The sequence below is a fragment of the Coregonus clupeaformis genome, unplaced genomic scaffold, assembly GCF_020615455.1.
Source record: "Coregonus clupeaformis isolate EN_2021a unplaced genomic scaffold, ASM2061545v1 scaf0049, whole genome shotgun sequence".
Taxonomy (NCBI): Eukaryota; Metazoa; Chordata; class Actinopteri; order Salmoniformes; family Salmonidae; genus Coregonus; species Coregonus clupeaformis.
In genome coordinates, this window is record NW_025533504.1 from 569,939 (window position 1) to 594,114 (window position 24,176).

At 43.6% G+C, this 24,176-nt stretch overlaps 1 protein-coding gene across 1 annotated transcript in view; it reads right to left on the bottom strand.

The window, feature by feature from the left end:
* Positions 1-24,176, bottom strand: part of LOC121555563 (rap guanine nucleotide exchange factor 5) — a 54,871-nt gene that overhangs the window by 18,065 nt on the left and 12,630 nt on the right. Inside the window, exons 2-6 of the mRNA XM_045212765.1 lie at positions 14,051-14,190; positions 13,180-13,292; positions 4,140-4,218; positions 2,587-2,734; positions 2,265-2,362 (exon numbers count right to left, since the gene is read on the bottom strand). Coding sequence (XP_045068700.1) covers positions 2,265-2,362; positions 2,587-2,734; positions 4,140-4,218; positions 13,180-13,292; positions 14,051-14,190 — 578 coding nt within the window. The remainder of the gene's footprint in view (positions 1-2,264; positions 2,363-2,586; positions 2,735-4,139; positions 4,219-13,179; positions 13,293-14,050; positions 14,191-24,176) is intronic.

Below are 24,176 nucleotides of genomic sequence, written 5' to 3' on the forward strand. Positions count from 1 at the left end.
CTCAAGAACGGGAAGCATAGAAATAGCACACATAGACCAGATCTACTGTTCTTAGACTTGCTTTCAATGAGAATAACAGATCTATAACTCATATTTCTATGTGAATTTGGTCTGGAGGGAGTAGGTGAGGAGAAGGAAAGTAGGGAGGAGAGGAGGGGAGGGTTGACATGGGATGTGTCTGTGGGGAGGGGAGGGTTGACATGGGATGTGTCTGTGGGGAGGGGAGGGTTGACATGGGATGTGTCCCAGTGTCTGTGGGGAGGGGAGGGTTGACATAGGATGTGTCCCAGTGTCTGTGGGGAGGGTTGACATGGGATGTGTCCCAGTGTGTCTGCTGTTCTCTGACAGAAAGCAGAGGGTTGTTTACACTCCCAGGTCAAAGGGCAAACACAGAGATTCTCTCTGAAGCATTTCTATTCAACATGAAGGTCTAGTTGACATGCAGCCATGTCTGTACCTAGAGGGACGAGCCTAGAAGACCGTAGCACACTAACTCACTGGTTTATAATATCGATCAGAGGAAGATGCATTGTACTCGATGGACACCATGTTCAATATTCTGGGTGTTCTTGGATCAATCAATCAATCAATCAATTTTATTTTATATAGCCCTTCTTACATCAGCTAATATCTCGAAGTGCTGTACAGAAACCCAGCCTATAAAAACCTATATAGAAGAGAAATAAAAAACATTGTCATTCACCAAAACTTGATTCAATCAGAGAGCACTTTATTGGACATGCCAATGTTTTTTATTTCTCTTCTATATAGGTGTTCTTGGATGTGTGTGTTTGTCAACAAGGAAGGAATCCTCAATGCTATTGGCAATAATAGAACCAACAGTACAAATGGAACAACAGGCCTCTCTGTCACAGCTTGTGCTTTCCCAGCTATTCTTCCTACGTGTTTTAGACCGCTGACACAGAGGGAGAGGAACTTAGTGACCTTCACATTTCAGTACAACAACACAGCCCCAAACAGCACAACAACACTCCCCAAACAGTACAACAACACAGCCCCAAACAGTACAACAGCTGTTTACCAGCTACATGTTCGGAATTCACACTTAGGAGAGATAATCTACGCAACATTACACATAAATACACTATATATACAAAAGTATCTGGACATCCCTTCAAATTAGTGGATTCGGCTATTTCAGCCACACCCGTTGGTGACAGGTGTATAAAATCGTGCACACAGCCATGCAATCTCCATAGACAAACACTGGAAGTAGAATGGCCTTACTGAAGAGCTCAGTGACTTTCAACGTGGCACCGACATAGGATGCCACCTTTCCAACAAGTCAGTTCGTCAAATTTCTGCCCTGCTAGAGTTGCCCAAGTCAACTGTAAGTGCTGTTATTGTGAAGAGCAACAACGGCTCAGCCGCGAAGTGGTAGGCCACACAAGCTCCCGGAACGGGACTGGCGAGTGCTGAAGCACGTAGCACGTAAAAATCGTCTGTCCTCGGTTGTGGCCGAGCAACCGCACACAAGCTTAAGATCACCATGTGCGGCTGGAGTGGTGTAAAGCTCGCTGCCATTGGACTCTGGAGCAGTGGAAACGCGTTCTCTGGAGTGATTAATCATGCTTCACCATCTGGCAGTCCGACGGACGAATCTGGGTTTGGCGGATGCCAGGAGAACGTTACCTGCCCGAATGCATAGTGCCAACTGTAAAGTTAGGTGGAGGACTAATAATGGTCTGGGGCTGTTTTTCATGGTTCGGGCTAGGCCCCTTAGTTCCAGTGAAGGAAAATCTTAACGTTACAGCATACAATGACATTCTAGACAATTCTGTGCTTCTAACTTTGTGGCAACAGTTTGGGGAAGGCCATTTCCTGTGCACAAAGCGAGGTCCATACAGAAATGGTTTGTCGAGATCGGTATGGAAGAACTTGACTGGCCTGCACAGAGCCCTGATCTCAACCCCATCGAACACCTTTGGGATGAATTGGAACGCCGACTGCGAGCCAGGCCTAATTGCCCAACATCAATGCCCGACCTCACTAATGCTTTTGTGGCTGAAGTCCCCACAGCAATGTTCCAACATCTAGTGGAAAGACTTCCCAGAAGAGTGGAGGCTGTTATTAGCAGCAAAGGAAGGGACCAACTCCATATTAATGCCCATGATTTTGGAATGAGATATTCAACGATGTTCCACATACTTTTGGTAATGTAGTGTAACTAATTCATCATATAAATTATTCCATTATTCAATTCCTAATGTCTTGCATGTTAAATGCATTATATGGCCACTCACTGTCTGCGATGCAGCCGCAGGAGTTTCTGTAGATCCTTCTGCTCCTTCTCCAGAGTTGGATAGTCATACAGGTCATCCAGAAGGAAACGATACAATGTCTGAAACACAAAGACAACATCTAATGTCTGTTTTCACCCTCCCTTATCATGATATCACTTATTTTAGGGTAATCTCACTGTCCCATATCCCTAGCCTGGCCCCAGATTTGTTTGTGCTGTCTTGCCAACTCCTTATAGATGACTGAAGGAGTTTGAAAGACAGCACAAACAGATCTGGAAACAGGCTATGATATCCCTTCTTCTCCTCCCTCGCTCCGTCATACCTTCATGAAGAGTTTCAAATGCTCGTCTTCTCGTAGGAAGTCCCTGTAGAGTGTTGTCCACTGTGTTACCAGGTGCAAGACCTTACGTTTCCTGTCCAGAACCTCCTTCCCTTCCTCTTTCCCCCGGTGGTGTCTCTTTGAACAATAGGTGGGCTCCATGAGTTAAGGCATCAATACAGCAGGAGAGAGGTCTCTCAGTAGGCGTTGTGTGTATTGACATTAGCCAGGCCAACAGGATAAACACCTCTATTTTTAATTGTTCCAAGTTTTGAGGTGTATGTGTGCAGTGGCTCTAAGGGTGAGGTTTGTGTGTGTGTGTGTGTGTGTGTGTGTGTGTGTGTGTGTGTGTGTGTGTGTGTACAGTACAGAACAGTCGGTAGCTTTAGAGGTAAGGGTTGTGTACTGTATTCTAGAGGTAAGGGTTGTGTACTGTATTCTAGAGGTAAGGGTGGTGTACTGTATTCTAGAGGTAAGGGTGGTGTACTGTATTCTAGAGGTAAGGGTGGTGTACTGTAATCTAGAGGTAAGGGTGGTGTACTGTAGTCTATAAGTAAGGGTGGTGTACTGTATTCTAGAGGTAAGGGTGGTGTACTGTATTCTAGATGTAAGGGTGGTGTACTGTAGTCTAGAGGTAAGGGTGGTGTACTGTAGTCTAGAGGTAAGGGCGGTGTACTGTAGTCTAGAGGTAAGGGTGGTGTACTGTATTCTAGAGGTAAGGGTGGTGTACTGTAGTCTAGAGGTAAGGGTGGTGTACTGTAGTCTAGAGGTAAGGGTGGTGTACTGTAGTCTAGAGGTAAGGGTGGTGTACTGTAGTCTAGAGGTAAGGGTGGTGTACTGTAGTCTAGAGGTAAGGGTGGTGTACTGTAGTCTAGAGGTAAGGGTGGTGTACTATAGACTAGAGGTAAGGGTGGTGTACTGTATTCTAGAGGTAAGGGTGGTGTACTGTAGTCTAGAGGTAAGGGTGGTGTACTATAGACTAGAGGTAATGGTGGTGTACTATAGACTAGAGGTAAGGGTGGTGTACTGTAGACTAGAGGTAAGGGTGGTGTACTGTATTCTAGAGGTAAGGGTGGTGTACTGTATTCTAGAGGTAAGGGTGGTGTACTGTATTCTAGAGGTAAGGGTGGTGTACTGTAGTCTAGAGGTAAGGGTGGTGTACTGTAGTCTAGAGGTAATGGTGGTGTACTGTAGTCTAGAGGTAAGGGTGGTGTACTGTAGACTAGAGGTAAGGGTGGTGTACTGTAGTCTAGAGGTAAGGGTGGTGTACTGTAGTCTAGAGGTAAGGGTGGTGTACTGTATTCTAGAGGTAAGGGTGGTGTACTGTAGTCTAGAGGTAATGGTGGTGTACTATAGACTAGAGGTAAGGGTGGTGTACTATAGACTAGAGGTAAGGGTGGTGTACTGTAGTTTAGAGGTAAGGGTTGTGTACTGTATTCTAGAGGTAAGGGTGGTGTACTGTATTCTAGATGTAAGGGTGGTGTACTGTATTCTAGAGGTAAGGGTGGTGTACTGTAGTCTAGATGTGACCACCACAGCCTGTAGTAGAAGGATATTGTCCCAAAAGAGCCTGACACAGATCACTGGTTGACATGAACACCAGGTATGTCAGCAGGAAGTCATCCAGGAGAGGCTCTGTAAAACAGGAAACACATCATTTAGAACAACTTCCAATAGAACTGGGTAAAACTGATTCAAATCCAATGTAATTGGATAGAATGTAATTAATGTGTACATTTATTTATTAATAAATGTAATAAATGTATTAAACATTTTTAATTATTAATGACCAAACCAAGCTTGTATGATCCTTAAAGCTACCTTCAAGCATCCGTAGGCTACTTCAAAGATGCAGACCATACAAAAATGTGCTCATAAATTAATTAAACAAATGGAAAAAGCCTGATCTCTGAAAAGTGAATTCCACCCTCTGACATCTTTTGTAACGTTTCTCTTTTCCTATATGGATCTAAACTCCTCCCACCTGCTGTTACCATTAGCTCCAACGCCATCCAGCTCTCCGCTCTACCTACAGCCTTTCTATGTTCACACTGTGCCAAGCTCATTTAGTACTGACCTTGAAGAACTCCATGGAGGGTTTCAATCACTACACTGTCTATTGAAAGTAATGTCTTCAGTTAGCAATGTGTAAAACATATTAGCAAACCTGTGGATGGACACAAAATAAGTACCAATCGGGCAACCCCGATGCATAGTGGGGAAGAAATTACATTTGAATATATGAATATAATCATTGCGAAAAGCATCCCCCAAGACGAGAATTTATGAATATATATCCCCGGCCTACACAATACACATTGGCTTAAAGAAATCATTAAGGCAAAATGATTTTAATTAGATAAGGGTGACAGGTCTCACCCAGTGAAAGTCATTACTCCTAACAATCACTGAAAGATCCTAGTGCAATGTGAAAATGACTCTAAAACACATATAGAGCCTGTCCCAAATGGCACCCTATTCCGTTGTGTTCTACTTCTGACCAGGGCCCATCTAGGGAATAGGGTGCCATTTGGGACACAGCCTATAGACTCTCGAAATGAGAATGTTAACGAATGAACACAGGATCAGAACACAGGTTGAAAGAGAGAGAGAGAGAGATTGAGAGAGGATCTCAATGTGTGTGAGTGACCTTTCCACTCGTCCTGACCTCCTAGTTGACTCATCGTTATTCTAAGTCACTCAGTTAATGACTCACACACTTTCCAATGATGATTGTTCCATTTTAATTTGCTCCCTGGATACTTAAGCTATGTTGAATGACTCCCTCCTTCCCCTGTAGCCTGACCATTAATGTATACTGGGCTGTTCTCTGTCTGCTACAGGCAGTAGCAGGGAAGATAAGGCTACGTTGTTAACCTGCCGCTTGACACTGGTGTAAAGTACTTCAGTCAAAATACTTGAAAGTACTACTTAAGTAGTTTTTTCGGGTATATGTACTTTACTTTACCATTTATATTTTCACTACTTTTACTTTTACTTCACTATATTCCTAAAGAAAATTATTTTGCTTTTTACTCCATACATTTTCCCTGACACCCAAAATTACTTTTTCTTTTATGCTTAGTAGGACAGGAAAATGGTCTAATTCACACACTTATCGAGAGAACATCCCTGGTCATCCCTACTGCTGCTGATCTGGTGGACTCACTAAGCACATGCTTAGTTTGTAAATGATGATTGAGTATTGGAGCGTGCCCCTGGCTATCAGTAAAAAATAAAATAAAAAATGAGGCTGTCTGGTTTGCTTAATATAAGGAATTCAAAAGTATTTATACTTTTACTTTTGATACTTACATATATTTTAGCAATTACATTTACTTTCGATACTTAAGTATAATTGAAAGCAAATACTTTTAGACTTTTACTCAAGTAGTATTTTACTGGGTGACTTTCACTTTTACTTGAGTCATTTTCTATTAAGATATCTTTAATTTTACTCAAGTATGACATTTGGGAACTTTTCCCACCACTGCTGCTTGACTCTCTAACCGCCGGTCCAGTCGATGCTCTAAATCAAATTATATTTCCAATGCCGTCGTAACATTCTGATATTTGCTTAGCCTTAACCCATTGCTTTAATGTGTTTACAAGCATCATTGACGGTCGCTACGTCCTTGTGTGCAGACATCTCAAGGTTACAGGACATGTCATTCCTAGATATATGCTTTGATTTCATTATTAACAATGGCTTTGAACATGATCTAATAAACAGATTTGTCAATGTGAATATACCAACTCAGCTGGAAAATCAATTCAATGTTGTTGTTTTTTCTAGATCATTTGTTGTGTTTTCTTTGGTGAAAGTGCACCATCGTGACAATAAACAGTTCCATTTGAGAGGAATTTCAAGGGATCTCGTCAGATAACTAGTCAATGATTATTTGCTATTAACTGCATATTTAGGTCTTGAGCATCCCAGAAACAATTTTTACATAGGAAACAGGAGAAGAAGACATTTGGAAATCCAAAAGCTTGGGGTGGGTTGACATTCTGTGTCGTGCAGGCCCAGAACTGATCGTCCAAGTTATGCAAGTCATTGAGAGGGAGGGAGAGTGTCCGTGCCTGTCTGCGTGTGTGTGTCTGTGCATGCCTGTGAGCGTGGGTGCGTGTGTGTGTGTTTCCAGAAAAGATGCCATGCAGCCAGGCCACAGAGTAATGACAAGCTGTTCAAATCCTATTAGTAAGAATCTGTTCCCTCCCCAGCTCTGTGTCAGTGTGCCTCACATCCCAGCGTTGTACGTTCTCCCCTTTCATTTCACACTTACTTCCCTGGGCTTTGTGTGCTGCGTTCAGCTCCATAGAACACTGCTCTCTCCCTCCCGTCGTTATGTTAATCCACAGCACAGCGTACAGCTGTAGACACATCACTCACTCAGTGCTTTATGAGGAGAAACATGCAAACAGAGCAACATTCAACACACACACTGAAACACCACATACTGTCGTAGGCTAGTTCAGCAGACAACTCCCAACACCCAAACACACATCCCGTATGATGTGCAAGAACACAAACACACATGCACACACTAATGCACACACACTCACACACACACACACACACACACACACTCACACTCACACACACTCACACACACACACACACACACACACACACACACACACACACACACACACACACACACACACACACACACACACACACACACACACACACACACACACACACACACACACACACACACACACACTGTACACACACACACACCTCTTCTGCTGCTGGTACTACATTAAATCTCTTGTGTCTGTTCTTTCCAGGTAACCCTGACCTGACCCCAGTCTCAGGACTAACCATAATATACATTACCACCCACTAAGCAGGGCAAGCAGTAACCATAATATACATTACCACCCACTAAGCAGGGCAAGCAGTAACCATAATATACATTACTACCCACTAAGCAGGGCAAGTAGTAACCATAATACACACTACTACCCACTAAGCAGGGCATGTAGTAACCATAATACACACTACTACCCACTAAGCAGGGCAAGTAGTAACCATAATACACACTACTACCCACTAAGCAGGGCAAGCAGTAACCATAATACACACTACTACCCACTAAGCAGGGCATGTAGTAACCATAATACACACTACTACCCACTAAGCAGGGCAAGTAGTAACCATAATACACACTACTACCCACAAAGCAGGGCATGTAGTAACCATAATACACACTACTACCCACTAAGCAGGGCAAGTAGTAACCATAATACACACTACTACCCACTAAGCAGGGCATGTAGTAACCATAATACACACTACTACCCACTAAGCAGGGCATGTAGTAACCATAATACACACTACTACCCACTAAGCAGGGCATGTAGTAACCATAATACACACTACTACACACTAAGCAGGGCATGTAGTAACCATAATACACACTACTACCCACTAAGCAGGGCATGTAGTAACCATAATACACACTACTACCCACTAAGCAGGGCAAGTAGTAACCATAATACACACTACTACACACTATGCAGGGCAAGTAGTAACCATAATACACACTACTACCCACTAAGCAGGGCAAGTAGTAACCATAATACACACTACTACACACTATGCAGGGCAAGTAGTAACCATAATACACACTACTACCCACTAAGCAGGGCATGTAGTAACCATAATACACACTACTACCCACCAAGCAGGGCAAGTAGTAACCATAATACACACTACTACACACTATGCAGGGCAAGTAGTAACCATAATACACACTACTACCCACTAAGCAGGGCAAGCAGTAACCATAATACACACTACTACCCACTAAGCAGGGCAAGTAGTAACCATAATACACACTACTACACACTAAGCAGGGCATGTAGTAACCATAATACACACTACTACCCACTAAGCAGGGCATGCAGTAACCATAATACACACTACTACCCACTAAGCAGGGCATGTAGTAACCATAATACACACTACTACACACTAAGCAGGGCATGTAGTAACCATAATACACACTACTACCCACTAAGCAGGGCATGTAGTAACCATAATACACACTACTACCCACTAAGCAGGGCAAGTAGTAACCATAATACACACTACTACACACTACGCAGGGCAAGTAGTAACCATAATACACACTACTACCCACTAATCAGGGCAAGTAGTAACCATAATACACACTACTACCCACTAAGCAGGGCAAGTAGTAACCATAATACACACTACTACCCACTAAGCAGGGCAGGCCGTCTTCTATGAGTTAAAAAAGCGTCTGCGTTTTAATTGGCACCTGGTCAAATGTAGTGCACTACAGGGAATAGGATGCCAAAACCTAACAATGAATATTTAATTATGGGATGGGGCTAGACTCGGCTAGAGGCTTAGTTCAGTAGCAGGTTCTGCTTCCCATCATGCACTTCTCTACAGTATGAAGCACTCTGCTCTAGAGGCATGTTTTGTTCAATTGCATCATGACTACCTGAAATGAGTCTCTCTGCTTGTACAAAAAATATTACATTAAAAATAGAAAATCCAACTCCTATGGATGGTGAGGTCCAACGGCAATAACTACTGTAATCCTGCAATGTTAGGAGACCACAGTGAAGAAAATAATATACTATGGGCTGAGCAATGCTTGGGCTTGCAAAATTCTCAGGTTTTCCTGAAATCCCAGTTGGAAAGGTCCTGGATTTAGGAGGATAGAAGCAGGAAATCCCGAATCCTCCAACCAGAATTTCTGGAAAACCTGGGAATACTTGGAAATGTACCACCATTTTGCAATTCTAGCCATGCTGGAAATATCCCTTACATGATAAATATGACTCACAGCTAACTACAATAGGAGCCCAAGTTTTCCTCCTTACTGTTTTCATACTGAAGCAGTCTGCAGGATCAGTGAATAGCCTGGGGGCATAGACTCTATTCTATTAACCAACGGTCAGTGAATCTCTTCTGTGTCCTTAATTACACTCTATTCCCTATATAGTGCATTACTTTTGACCAGTGTCCATTGGGATCCCATTTGGGACCACAGTCTCTGGTCTGCCTTTACTTCACTGAACACAGCACAGGTAGACACACAGCCCCTGTTACTACCACTAGACCTTGATCAGGGAGAGATTAGTTGAGGACACAGTCCACATCTTCCACTTAATCAGGGTAGGAGAGAAAGGAGCACTCCAGAAGAACAGAAAATAAAAATGGATTTGCATGAGAAACTGTACATTGATGTTATTCATCTATATCTCTATGTACTATGTGCATTGATATCTATTCATATTATCCCTACAAGGGAAGTTACTTGAAAGAGAACGCTAACGTGGAATGAATACGTAAGTAACATTGTAAGTGTATGATTATTATTATTACTTTAGCATGTGCATGCAATTATATCATACAATAGCCTTGACTGATCCAAACAATCACATCAGACCATATTTACTTTCCCATTATACAACAAGCATCCCAGGATGGAATTAATTAATTCACTCATTCAAATGATTAAGCTATGAATTTCAATAAGCATTCATCTCTGATAATATACCAGAGAGTAGCATTAGTCATCTCTTACAATATACCAGTAGTCCTCTCTGACAATACACCAGTAGTCATCTCTGACAATACACCAGTAGTCATCTCTGACAATACACCAGTAGTCATCTCTGACAATACACCAGTAGTCATCTCTGACAATATACCAGTAGTCCTCTCTGACAATACACCAGTAGTCATCTCTGACAATATACCAGTAGTCCTCTCTGACAATATACCAGTAGTCCTCTCTGACAATACACCAGTAGTCATCTCTGACAATATACCAGTAGTCCTCTCTGACAATACACCAGTAGTCCTCTCTGACAATACACCAGTAGTCCTCTCTGACAATATACCAGTAGTCATCTCTGACAATACACCAGTAGTCCTCTCTGACAATACACCAGTAGTCATCTCTGACAATATACCAGTAGTCCTCTCTGACAATACACCAGTAGTCATCTCTGACAATACACCAGTAGTCATCTCTGACAATACACCAGTAGTCCTCTCTGACAATACACCAGTAGTCATCTCTGACAATATACCAGTAGTCATCTCTGACAATACACCAGTAATCCTCTCTGACAATACACCAGTAGTCCTCTCTGACAATACACCAGTAGTCATCTCTGACAATACACCAGTAGCCCTCTCTGACAATATACCAGTAGTCATCTCTGACAATATACCAGTAGTCCTCTCTGAAAATACACCAGTAGTCCTCTCTGACAATACACCAGTAGTCATCTCTGACAATATACCAGTAGTCCTCTCTGACAATACACCAGAGAGCAATTACATAGAATCATAATGAAGGCTTCCAATCACATACAGCAACTTATGCATAATGCAGTGGTCTGGTTATTATAATGTAGGCCTACCATGGGTGTGTCCCAAATGGTACCCTATTCCCTTTGTAGTGCACTACTTTTGACCAGGGCTCTGGTGCACTATAGGGAACAGGGTGCCATTTGGGACACAACCCATAAAAGCAGTATTGCTATGCCTTATGAATTAAGAATCAGTCTGCTCGTTAGCGAACAGGACAGACCTCAAACCAAAACATCCATCTGCTTTGTTGACAATCTCTTCTCTCATTGTAGATGGTATATGGTAACACAATGTTACCCCACCCCAAATCTAATGACGCAACCTTAAAATCGGTAAATTTAGTTTTTTACATCAACAAATAATCATTGCATTTTCAAAATGAAAAGAAACCAATAAATACATTTACTCAATCAAATTATATTTGTCATTATCTTTCTCAAAAACGTTTGTACATTGTCTCATACAATGATCTGTCCTCTACTTACTTTGTTCCCCCAAAAAACGACCCCACTGCAGTTCCCCTGCGACCCCACTAAAGGTCGCGACCCCGACTTTGAATACCACTGGGATATAGTGTATAGTAGAATACATGCTGTGTAGAGCTGTACATTACAGTATCGGCTCATGGTGATCCTCAAACATGCCTGTGGTGTTCGTTAAAATAAGTGCTATCTGGCAGAAATATATATTTTGCATTCTTTATAATGTCTGGGTTAGCCTGGGTATCTGGCAACTAAACTTCAACAGCTATAGCAGCTTGAATATTGTATTTGTAAGGATTGTTCTTTGATCCCAACTCTTCACTTCGTTGAGATATCAATTATATATGAGGAGATTTATATTAGCTATTCTTTTCATCAACCCCCAACACATTGACTACAACGTCCTCAATGGCACCCTATTCCCTATGTAGTGCACTACTTAGAGAATGGGGTGCCATTTGGAACAAAACCATATGTCTTCACATGGCTGGCTGCCTGCGTGAAGCTAATGACTTCTCATCAGAACACCACCACCTCCATCTCCTCCCAGGGAGCCTCATGACAGGTTTAGTAGAGACAATGTTTTATAGTTGTCTGGTTTTTAGTGAAGCTGAGATCCCATATTATCCCATATGATCTCCCTACCCCCTTGTTATTCTGGAGGGAGCATTGAGGAGAGCCGCCCAGCGCCCCAACAACAGCATTACCAGGGCTGCAGAATTAAGGGAGCGAGAGCGAGATCGAGGGGAGGGGGAGAGAAAGGAGGGAGGGAGAGGAGAGAGAGATGACTAGTTTAGAGGAGCCAGGGCCGAATGGACTCTGGAGTCATTTTTGTGGAGGATCATTGACCAGCGATCAGTGTCTCATTGGGACGTACAGAGCTGATTCCCTGAGTCCCTGTCCCCTGCATATAGAACACCAATCTGAACATCAAATTGACCCGAAAATCACAATTTCCTCATACATCCTCTGCACTGCTTCCTGAATCTGCTCCTGATTATAGAACCCTCACTAGAGAAGGTCTAGGTGTTCAGATCAGTTCAGTGACTCCACACACACACACTAACTCATCAGAATGAGCAATGATCTGTGGTCTGGCAGGGGCAAGGCATGGAGCAGGCAGCCTGATGGGAACTCATCTGTGACCGGCTGCATCCATCTCCCTTCTCCCATCTCCCACCGCTCTATATATCAGCCTCCCATCTCCCTTCTCCCATCTCCCACCGCTCTATATATCAGCCTCCCAGGAGCAGCCTGCATCTCTCACTTTATCTCTCTCTCTCTCTCTCTCTCTCTCTCTCTCTCTCTCTCTCTCTCTCTCTCTCTCTCTCTCTCTCTCTCTCTCAATCTATTTTTCTCCCTCATTATCTCTCTTTCTCTATCGCCCTATTTCATTCTCTCTCTCTCTCTTTCTGTCCCTCCCTCTCGTTCTCTTGCAATCTCTATCACTCAATTCATCTCTCCCTCAGGCATTTCCTCTCATCACAATATACACAGTCATCTATCCATCTTCAGTAAGAGACACTCTCCTCTCTCTAAACGGGTTATCTCTCTCTCTCTCTCTCTCTCTCTCTCTCTCTCTCTCTCTCTCTCTCTCTCTCTCTCTCTCTCTCTCTCTCTCTCTCTCTCTCTCTCTCTCTCTCTCTCTCTCTCTCTCCTCTTACAAATACCATAGATGAACATAGATTAAAAGTAGTAGCCAGAGGCCAAACATATTGATTTGGGGGTTAAGTGACTGACCTGACTCCTTGGTCTGTTGTGTGCTCCCTTGGTCATCATGGTGGTGGTCCAGCCTCAGGACAGACAGCAGGTGTTCTAGGATCTTCTCTGGGGTCCCTGACACCACCACGTACCTGTCAGAGACAACACTGTCACTGGACAAGTCCTCCTCGATGGAGGACTGAGAGCGACTGCTGCTCCACACCTCCTCTCCATCCCGCTCTCCCTCTGTCTCTTCCTCGTCTATGTAGCGGAAGTAGGGGACATCGAAGGTGGGGACTTTGGTGGTCTTGGCCCCTTCCTCTGCCCGGCTGGCGCTGTCACTGCCCCCGCTGCTCATGCTACTTTCCTCCTCATCCTCCTCCTGCTCCACCAGAGCCACCGATGCCAGCAGCCTGCCCTCCTCCCACGGCCGAGTGCCCATCGTCAGCGTGTCCCTGTGCCCCTTACAGCCGGTACCACTGTTGCCGTGGTTACTGCTGCATGCCCTCCCTCAGCCACCCATTTGCCCATCCGCCTAGCTGTCTACCTGCTGCAGCTGCTATAGAGCCCTGGGAGAACCCTGGTCCTGTGGTCTCCCTACCCCAGAGAGAGCTCTCCACACCCAGCCTGAGACGGTGACACTCTCCCCTGTGTCTACACAGCCAGTCAGCCAGCTAGCCAGTAAGTGGAGCTACGTCTCACTCCCGGCTTACTCACTCTCTCTCACACACACACACTAGCTCCATCCATCTGTGTGCTGTGAGCTGCAATGCAAGCACACGCCGCCTGTGTTTAGAAGTGTGTGTGTGTGTGTGTGTGCCGGAGACTGAGGAGAAGAATGACTAGAGGGAGGGAGGAAAGAGAGCGAGTGAGAGGGAGGGGTGTAAAGCGGAGAGACAGAGAGGCTTACCTTCTGTCCCCCTCCTCCGGTCTCCCCCCTCCTCTGGCCGATGCAGAGGGGTCTGGTCGCTGTGACGACACTCTCTGGAGCACCAGCACCTCCTGGCCCCGCTCCAGCAGACACACACGGACTGCCTCGTCACTGTGGGCCTGGAGGGAGGGAGGGAATGGAAGGCGGGAGAGAGAGAAGGTGGGAGGGATGGATGGATAGATGGATGGATAGAGAGAGACAGAGAGGAAGGGAGAGAGGGAGGGAGGGCAGGAGGGAGAGAGAGAGGGAGGGAGAGAGGGTGAGAGGGAGGGAGGAAGAGAGAAATGGAGTGAAGAGAGAGGGAAGGAGGTAGGTGCATAATCACTAAGGAGGTTCCATGTCTTTTCTCCTCTCACCACATCCCATTGATTTCCATCACAATAGCCCTGTCAAATCCAGCCCTCTGAATGAAAGACCCTCTCCATAGATTACAATAATCATTCATTCATTTTTTATCAGTAAACCCCAGTCAGGAATTGTATTTACATTCACATAATCAAACTCATACATATTTTAATTAACAATTGTTCTTTAGATTATATTAATTAATAGATCATGCTGTCTAGACCATGATTTATCTATTTTCCTTCAGTAACACGTTGGATGAGTTTTTATGTGTCTGTGCTTTCTAGTGAGGAACAGGTCTTAGTGTGCAGTAAAAACACTGGGTTTTAATGGTTTGCTGTTGGGCTCAAATGAGAGAGCTCTGGGTTTTCTAATGTCACCCCTGTGTGCTCTGTGTGTGAGGGTTTCATAAGAAAGAGAGATAGGGACTGGTGGAGAACACACGTTCACACACAGCAACACACACACACTGCGTCGGCAATGTTACTTAATCACCAGAGTGTTGTCAATCTTTCCCAGCCTTCAGGCACATGGGGAAAAGACTAGACTGGTCATCTCTCTCTCTCTCTCTCTCTCTCTCTCTCTCTCTCTCTCTCTCTCTCTCTCTCTCTCTCTCTCTCTCTCTCTCTCTCTCTCTCTCTCTCTCTTTCTCTCTCTCGCTTTCTCTCTCTCTCAATCCCTTCCTCCCTCATTCCCTCCCTCTCTCTCTCTCTCTCCCCCTCTCTCTCCCTCCCCCCTCTCTCCCTCCTCCCTCATTCCCTCCCTCTCTCTCTCTCACCCTCTCTCCCTCCCCCCTTTCTCTCCCTCCTTCCTCTTTCTCCCTCTCTCTTTCCCTCTGCCCCCCCTCCCCCCCCCCCTCCCCTCTCTCCCCCTCTCTTTCCACTCACACAGGAACAACAAAGCGCTTCGTTTGCCTGTCCTCTGGCCCCCCAGTCTTATCTAGTCATGGGTCAATGATAGCAGTTTAACCCACTGAGACAATTACCACAACAACAACAACAACAACAACACATGACTGTTCCTCACATGCAGTAGAGCAGAATGCGCTGTGAAGCAGAATCCATTACTATACAGTATATCTATGTACAGTGAGGGAAAAAAGTATTTGATCCCCTGCTAATTTTGTATGTTTGCCCACTGACAAAGACATGATCAGTCTATAATTTTAATGGTAGGTTTATTTGAACAGTGAGAGACAGAATAACAACAACAAAATCCAGAAAAACGCATGTCAAAAGTGTTATAAATTGATTTGCATTTTAATGAGGGAAATAAGTATTTGACCCCTCTGCAAAACATGACTTAGTACTTGGTGGCAAAACCCTTGTTGGCAATCACAGAGGTCAGACGTTTCTTGTAGTTGGCCACCAGGTTTGCACACATCTCAGGAGGGATTTTGTCCCACTCCTCTTTGCAGAACTTCTCCAAGTCATTAATGTTTCGAGGCTGACGTTTGGCAACTCAAACCTTCAGCTCCCTCCACAGATTTTCTATGGGATTAAGGTCTGGAGACTGGCTAGGACACTCCAGGACCTTAATGTGCTGCTTCTTGAGCCACTCCTTTGTTGCCTTGGCCATGTGTTTTGGGTCATTGTCATGCTGGAATACCCATCCATGACCCATTTTCAATGCCCTGGCTGAGGGAAGGAGGTTCTCACCCAAGATTTGACGGTACATGGCCCCGTCCATCGTCCCTTTGATGTGGTGAAGTTGTCCTGTCCCCTTAGCAGAAAAACACCCCCAAAGCATAATGTTTCCACCTCCATGATTGACGGTGGGGATGGTGTTCTTGGGGTCATAGGCAGCATTCCTCTTCCTCCAAACACGGCGAGTTGAGTTGATGCCAAAGAGCTCGATTTTGGTCTCATCTGACCACAACACTTTCACCCAGTTCTCCTCTGAATCATTCAGATGTTCATTGGCAAACTTCAGACGGGCCTGTATATGTGCTTTCTCCCGTGTAGTTCTGGGCTGATTCCTCACCGTTCTCATGATCATTGCAACTCCACGAGGTGAGAACTTGCATGGAGCCCCAGGCCGAGGGAGATTGACAGTTCTTTTGTGTTTCTTCCATTTGCGAATAATCGCACCAACTGTTGTCACCTTCTCACAAAGCTGCTTGGCGATGGTCTTGTAGCCCATTCCAGCCTTGTGTAGGTCTACAATCTTGTCCCTGACATCCTTGGAGAGCTCTTTGGTCTTGGCCATGGTGGAGAGTTTGGAATCTGATTGATTGATTGCTTCTGTGGACAGGTGTCTTTTATACAGGTAACAAGCTGAGATTAGGAGCACTCCCTTTAAGAGTGTGCTCCTAATCTCTGCTCGTTACCTGTATAAAAGACACCTGGGAGTCAGAAATCTTTCTGATTGAGAGGGGGTCAAATACTTATTTCCCTCATTAAAATGCAAATCAATTTATAACATTTTTGACATGCGTTTTTCTGGATTTTTTTGTTGTTATTCTGTCTCTCACTGTTCAAATAAACCTACCATTAAAATTATAGACTGATCATTTCTTTGTCAGTGGGCAAACGTACAACATCAGCAGGGGATCAAATACTTTTTTCCCTCACTGTATATTCAGTAGTAGTCACATTATGCAGTCCACACTCTCTGTGGGAATTCCCAGGGGCTGAATTGGGATATTGTAGTAGGAACTGTCCCCAATAATGGTCTTAAATGTTATTGCTAGGGTATTGCTAGTGTCACTCTAGATTAAAGAGGTAATGAAAGTGTGTGTGTGTGTGTGTGTGTGTGTGTGTGTGTGTGTGTGTGTGTGTGTGTGTGTGTGTGTGTGTGTGTGTGTGTGTGTGTGTGTGTGTGTGTGTGTGTGTGTGTGTGTGTGTTGGCACGCGCATATGTGTGCGCATGCTCTGTCGAACTGTCATGTTTCCCCCCCCCTCAAGTCCTAATCAAGCTCAGTAGTTTATTATTTATCTCATCGGATGTCTGAATATCAGCTTTGCAAGTAGCTATGCATGATCATTTCTGCCGAGTACATAGTTTGCATAATATACCAATTAAATTAATGGTTGAAGCATTTGACATTCAGTAAAGTCATTGATATGTACGCAGTAGATACAGAGTCAGAATAGTACCCTATTCCCTATATAGTGCACTACTTTTGACCAGAACCCTATGGGTAGGGGGTAGGGAATAGGGTGCCATTTGGGACACAATATACTAATAGATGGTAGAGTACAGTAGATTAATAGATGGTATAGTACAGTAGATTAATAGATGGTATAGTACAGTAGATTAATAGATGGTAGAGTACAGTAGATTAATAGATGGTATAGTACAGTAGATTAATAGATGGTAGAGTACAGTAGATTAATAGATGGTAGAGTACAGTAGATTAATAGATGGTATAGTACAGTAGATTAATAGATGGTAGAGTACAGTAGATTAATAGATGGTAGAGTACAGTAGATTAATAGATGGTATAGTACAGTAGATTAATAGATGATAGAGTACAGTAGATTAATAGATGGTAGAGTACAGTAGATTAATAGATGGTAGAGTACAGTAGATTAATAGATGGTAGAGTACAGTAGATTAATAGATGGTAGAGTACAGTAGATTAATAGATGGTAGAGTACAGTAGATTAATAGATGGTAGAGTACAGTAGATTAATAGATGGTATAGTACAGTAGATTAATAGATGGTAGAGTACAGTAGATTAATAGATGGTAGAGTACAGTAGATTAATAGATGGTATAGTACAGTAGATTAATAGATGGTAGAGTACAGTAGATTAATAGATGGTAGAGTACAGTAGATTAATAGATGGTATAGTACAGTAGATTAATAGATGGTAGAGTACAGTAGATTAATAGATGGTAGAGTACAGTAGATTAATAGATGGTAGAGTACAGTAGATTAATAGATGGTATAGTACAGTAGATTAATAGATGGTAGAGTACAGTAGATTAATAGATGGTAGAGTACAGTAGATTAATAGATGGTAGAGTACAGTAGATTAATAGATGGTAGAGTACAGTAGATTAATAGATGGTATAGTACAGTAGATTAATAGATGGTAGAGTACAGTAGATTAATAGATGGTAGAGTACAGTAGATTAATAGATGGTAGAGTACAGTAGATTAATAGATGGTATAGTACAGTAGCCATGCAGAATCTAGTCATGTCTGTTGCATGTGTAATTGGTGCATGGTACACACACAGTCTACTGCATGGTACACACACACACACACACACACACACACACACACACACACACACTGGTCCTGCAGCGGGTGGGCACACACACACACACACACACACACACAAATCAGTCAACACAAGCCTCTGCATGCAATTAGGCAGGCAGACAGGCTGGAAGTGGCTGCAGTTTTCTGCTCTAATTGACTACTGCACTGAGGCATCCAGAGCACAGCGCGACTTCCTGACACACTTAAACTGATCCCAAAGCATTGCCACACACACACACACACACACATGCACAAACTAATGCACATCCACACAAGCGAAAAGCTGTCCATCACTGAGCGGAGCACTTTCCCTAACACAAGCATTACAAAATCACACAATCACAGATATGATCTGCATCCCAAATGGCACCCTATTCCCTAAATAGTGCACTACTTTTGACCAGGGCCCATAGAGCTTTGGTGACAAGCAGTGCACTATGTAGGGAATAGGGTGCCATTTGGGACGTTGGCAGTGAGTCAAGGTGGGATTTGCAGAACATAACAGTTTCCCAGAATGTGAGGGCAGTACTTTTCAGCATCCTGCTTCACACCATGACTAAGGCTTAACAACACAGCTTTCTATGAAACCTGTGAAAGGCACTGTGACAGACTAATGTCCTGTCCAGGGGGTGTACTTGTACATCAAGGTTCCTCACGCTACAGAAACAGGAGCTAGGCTGCCGCCCCTATGGGGCATTCTGGCTTGGACAAGGCTTACTTACTCTGAAACCTACATGGTGATGTCACCTCATGTACATTTCCAACCATAGCTCTATTTAGGTTTTTTAATATCATCAGATTATCCACTGATGGACAGCAATCAACAGCTTGGCAGTGCATGACGTGTACTCTAGCCAGGTGTACTAGGGTGCTCCGTGTCGGATAATTCCAATACCCTCAACCCTGGTGGTTTATTAACTGTAGTGTTCCAAACAATTACACAACAACAGAGTAAACAGATTTTGGCCAAGAGATCTGTGGAATACGTTTACAGGGTGTAATACAATGCAATGCAATATTATTCATCTACAATTGAAGAGTTCATTACCAAAACGCTATATCAAAAATAAAATCACATTCGTGTTTTTTCATGTCGGTGTCATAACCAGCCATAAAATAACGCAATATATCTCCCAACAGGTGTAAATATATGGGTCATGACAGTGTTATGACATATTATGACATGGTTATGACCGTGTCATAACGTGTTATTACACTGGGTGTCAAGTAAAGTGTTACCGTTATTTGTTACATTTGACTGTGTAAAACTTAGCAGTACTACTTATTTCTCTGAGAGTGAGGTGGATTTATAACATTTTGCAAAAAAACATGATTGTTTGTCTCTCTGAAATGAAATCATCAAGTGATAGATTTTAAGCAAATACTTGTCTGTCATTGAACAACCCTATGCCACGATTAGATAGTGAAAAAACACACCAATCGCTTTCATAAGTTCTTTAAACAATAAAAGCTAATTTACCAACATTTCTGAAAATGGATACATAACGTTTTGGAATGAAACTCTTCAATGTATGTTCTTAACCCTGGGTAACATGGGCCGGGGAGGCTCACAGGGATATAGTTATCCACAGTACTCCGCCAATTAGACATTTTTAACTCAATACTTATTGTATTTTTTTTATACATAAATGCACTGTAATTGAAGCTTTAAAACCACAACGTTTTCTCTCTGCCCCATGACAAAATGTGTAGAATTGAAGGAAATTATCTTGAAAACAGCAACATTTTCTTCTCGCTAATAGACGGGCCTTTAAAATGTTCCTTCTCAGGGCCCGAGAATTGATTTGTCCGGCCATGCACTGCCGAAGACAAAGTAAAACTCCTTATATGGTATTTTTATCTCACTCGAGTTGTGTTCTGATTATGAGGGGTCCCTGATGAATTTGCAATCACCAAAGGGGTCCCCTGGACTCAAAAGAGTTTGAGAACCCCTGCTCTAAAAAACAACAACCTTAAAGACAGATACTGTATGTTGTGCTCCTTGAACTAAACCAAACTCAGGTGTAGAATCTGAGAGTGCCTCTGACCAGTCAACCAGCATCAGGCCAGGCATGCCTCTCCTCTCCTCCCCCCAATGAGTTATTGATCCTCCAGTCTTTGCAGCTGCTGTGCTACTCTGTGGATGAGCTGGCCTCTGTGATCACAAGTGTCCATCTATAAACAATGGGACTTGGCCTCCACTCCAGACTGGATGCTTTTAATGAGACAGAGTGCCTATGACGAGTGACGAGATTTGACGAGATTTGACGTGACTTCCGTCTCGCTTCCGCATTGTCTCCGTACTGCTGTGCTGTTTTGTTGCTACTTGGCTACCTGCCAAACTATTCACGTTTTACTTTTAATAAACGTTTAATTAATCTTTGTGTTCAACAAATTTACCAACTTTTTAGTTTTGTCCTCACTCATCTTTTTTCGTTAAACTTTTTCACCCCGGACGTTTATCCCGAGACAGAAGAGTCATTTTCCTGTGCGTTTTAGCTGCCAACTTTACGTTATTTTCCTTTTTTCCATCGCAACTTTTTTCCCTTATTCAACTTTTTCACTCGGACGCTTTATCTGGACATGGTTCATCAACATCTTCAACAGCCCGAAGCTAAGTAGTAACATTAACATGATGTCTTCTAATTGCAGTCGCTGTACTCATAATATACAGGAGAACGATCGCCTTACGCGAAAATAGCTGTGCTACAAGCCCAGCTTCAGAACGCAATCGTTAGGCAAGGGTAATCTCAGTGTAGGAAAGGAAGAAACAGCGTCTGTGCCACCAGTAAGTACAGACAGTAACGTTAGTATAAATCCCCCCCGCACAGTCCCCGCAGCCGGACAACTTTCTCATGGCTTCTGGAGGGAAATACTGTTGGAATGCTCAACCGGTGTCGCTCATTCAGCCGACAGAAACCTTCAACCGGTTTTCCCCATTATGTAGCGAGTCGGAGTCTGAGTCTGAGTCTTCTCTAGTCTCTACTCCTCCCGTTACTGGGTCTGAGACGCCGAAGGCTCCACCATTAGCTCTGACAAATTGAAAACCCTAGTCATTGGCGACTCCATTACCCGCAGTATTAGACTTAAAACGAATCACCCAGCGATCATACACTGTTTACCAGGGGGCAGGGCTACCGGCGTTAAGGCTAATCTAAAGATGGTGCTGGCTAAAGCTAAAACTGGCGAGTGTAGAGAGTATAGAGATATTGTTATCCACGTCGGCACCAACGATGTTAGGATGAAACAGTCAGAGGTCACCAAGTGCAACATAGCTTCAGCTTGTAAATCAGCTAGAAAGATGTGTCGGCATCGAGTAATTGTCTCTGGCCCCCTCCCAGTTAGGGGGAAGTGACGAGCTCTACAGCAGAGTCTCAGCACTTAATCGCTGGTTGAAAACTGTTTTCTGCCCCTCCCAAAAGATAACATTTGTGGATAATTGGCCCTCTTTCTGGGACTCACCCACAAACAGGACCAAGCCTGACCTGCTGAGGAGTGACGGACTCCATCCTAGCTGGAGGGTGCTCTCCTCTTATCTACCAACATAGATAGGGCTCTAACTCCTCTAGCCCCACAGTGAAATAGGGTGCAGGCCAGGCAGCAGGCTGTTAGCCAACCTGCCAGCTTAGTGGAGTCTGCCAACAGCACAGTCAGTGTAGTCAGCTCAGCCATACCCATTGAGACTGTGTCTGTGCCTCGACCTAGGTTGGGCAAAACTAAATATGGCGGTGTTCACCCTAGCAATCTTATTAGGATAAAGACCTCCTCCATTCCTGCCATTATTGAAAGAGATCGTGATACCTCACATCTCAAAATAGGGTTACTTAATGTTAGATCCCTCACTTCAAAGGCAGTCATAGTCAATGAACTAATCACTGATCATAATCTCGATGTGATTGGCCTGACTGAAACATGGCTTAAGCCTGATGAATTTGCTGTGTTAAATGAGGCCTCACCTCCTGGTTACACTAGTGACCATATTCCCCGTGCATCCCGCAAAGGCGGAGGTGTTGCTAACATTTACGATAGCAAATTTCAATTTACAAAAAAAAAAATGGCGTTTTCATCTTTTGAGCTTCTAGTCATGAAATCTATGCAGCCTACTCAATCACTTTTTATAGCTACTGTTTACAGGCCTCCTGGGCCATATACAGCGTTCCTCTCTGAGTTTCCTGAATTCCTATCAGACCTTGTAGTCATAGCAGATCATATTCTAATTTTTTGGTGATTTTAATATTCACATGGAGAAGTCCACAGACCCACTCCAAAAGTCTTTCGGAGCCATTATCGACTCAGTGGGTTTTGTCCAACATGTCTCTGGACCTACTCACTGCCACAGTCATACTCTGGACCTAGTTTTGTCCCATGGAATAAATGTTGTAGATCTTAATGTTTTCCACAAAATCCTGGACTATCGGACCACCATTTTATTACATTTGCAATCGCAACAAATAATCTGCTCAGACCCCAACCAAGGAGCATCAAAAGTCGTACTATAAATTCTCAAACAACACAAAAATTCATTGATGCCCTTCCAGACTCCTTCTGCCTACCCAAGGACGTCAGAGGACAAAAATCAGTTAACCACTTAACTGAGGAACTCAATTTAACCTTGCGCAATACCCTAGATGCAGTTGCACCCCTAAAAACGAAAAACATTTGTCATAAGAAACTAGCTCCCTGGTATACAGAAAATACCCGAGCTTTGAAGCAAGCTTCAGGAAATTGGAACGGAAATGGCGCCACACCAAACTGGAAGTCTTCCGACTAGCTTGGAAAGACAGTACCGTGCAGTACCCGAAGAGCCCTCACTGCTGCTCGATCATCCTACTTTTCCAACTTAATTGAGGAAAATAAGAACAATCCAAAATTTCTTTTTGATACTGTTGCAAAGCTAACTAAAAAGCAGCATTCCCAAGAGAGGATGGCTTTCACTTCAGCAGTGATAAATTCATGAACTTCTTTGAGGAAAAGATCATGACCATTAGAAAGCAAATTACGGACTCCTCTTTGAATCTGCGTATTCCTCCAGGGCTTAGCTGTCCTGGATCTGCACAGCTCTGCGAGGGCCTGGGATCGGGAGAGACACTTAAGTGTTTTAGTACTATATCTCTTGACACAATGATGAAAATAATCATGGCCTCTAAACCTTCAAGCTGCATACTGGATCCTATTCCTACTAAACTGCTGAAGGAGCTGCTTCCTGTGCTTGGCCCTCCTATGTTGAACATAATAAACAGCTCTCTATCCACCGGATGTGTACCAAACTCACTAAAAGTGGCAGTGATAAAGCCTCTCTTGAAAAAGCCAAACCTTGACCCGGAAAATATAAAAAACTATCGGCCTATATCGGATCTTCCATTCCTCTCAAAATTTTAGAAAAAGCTGTTGCGCAGCAACTCACTGCCTTTCTGAAGACAAACAATGTATACGAAATGCTTCAGTCTGGTTTTAGGACCCCATCATAGCACTGAGACTGCACTTGTGAAGGTGGTAAATGACCTTTTAATGGCGTCAGACCGAGGCTCTGCATCTGTCCTCGTG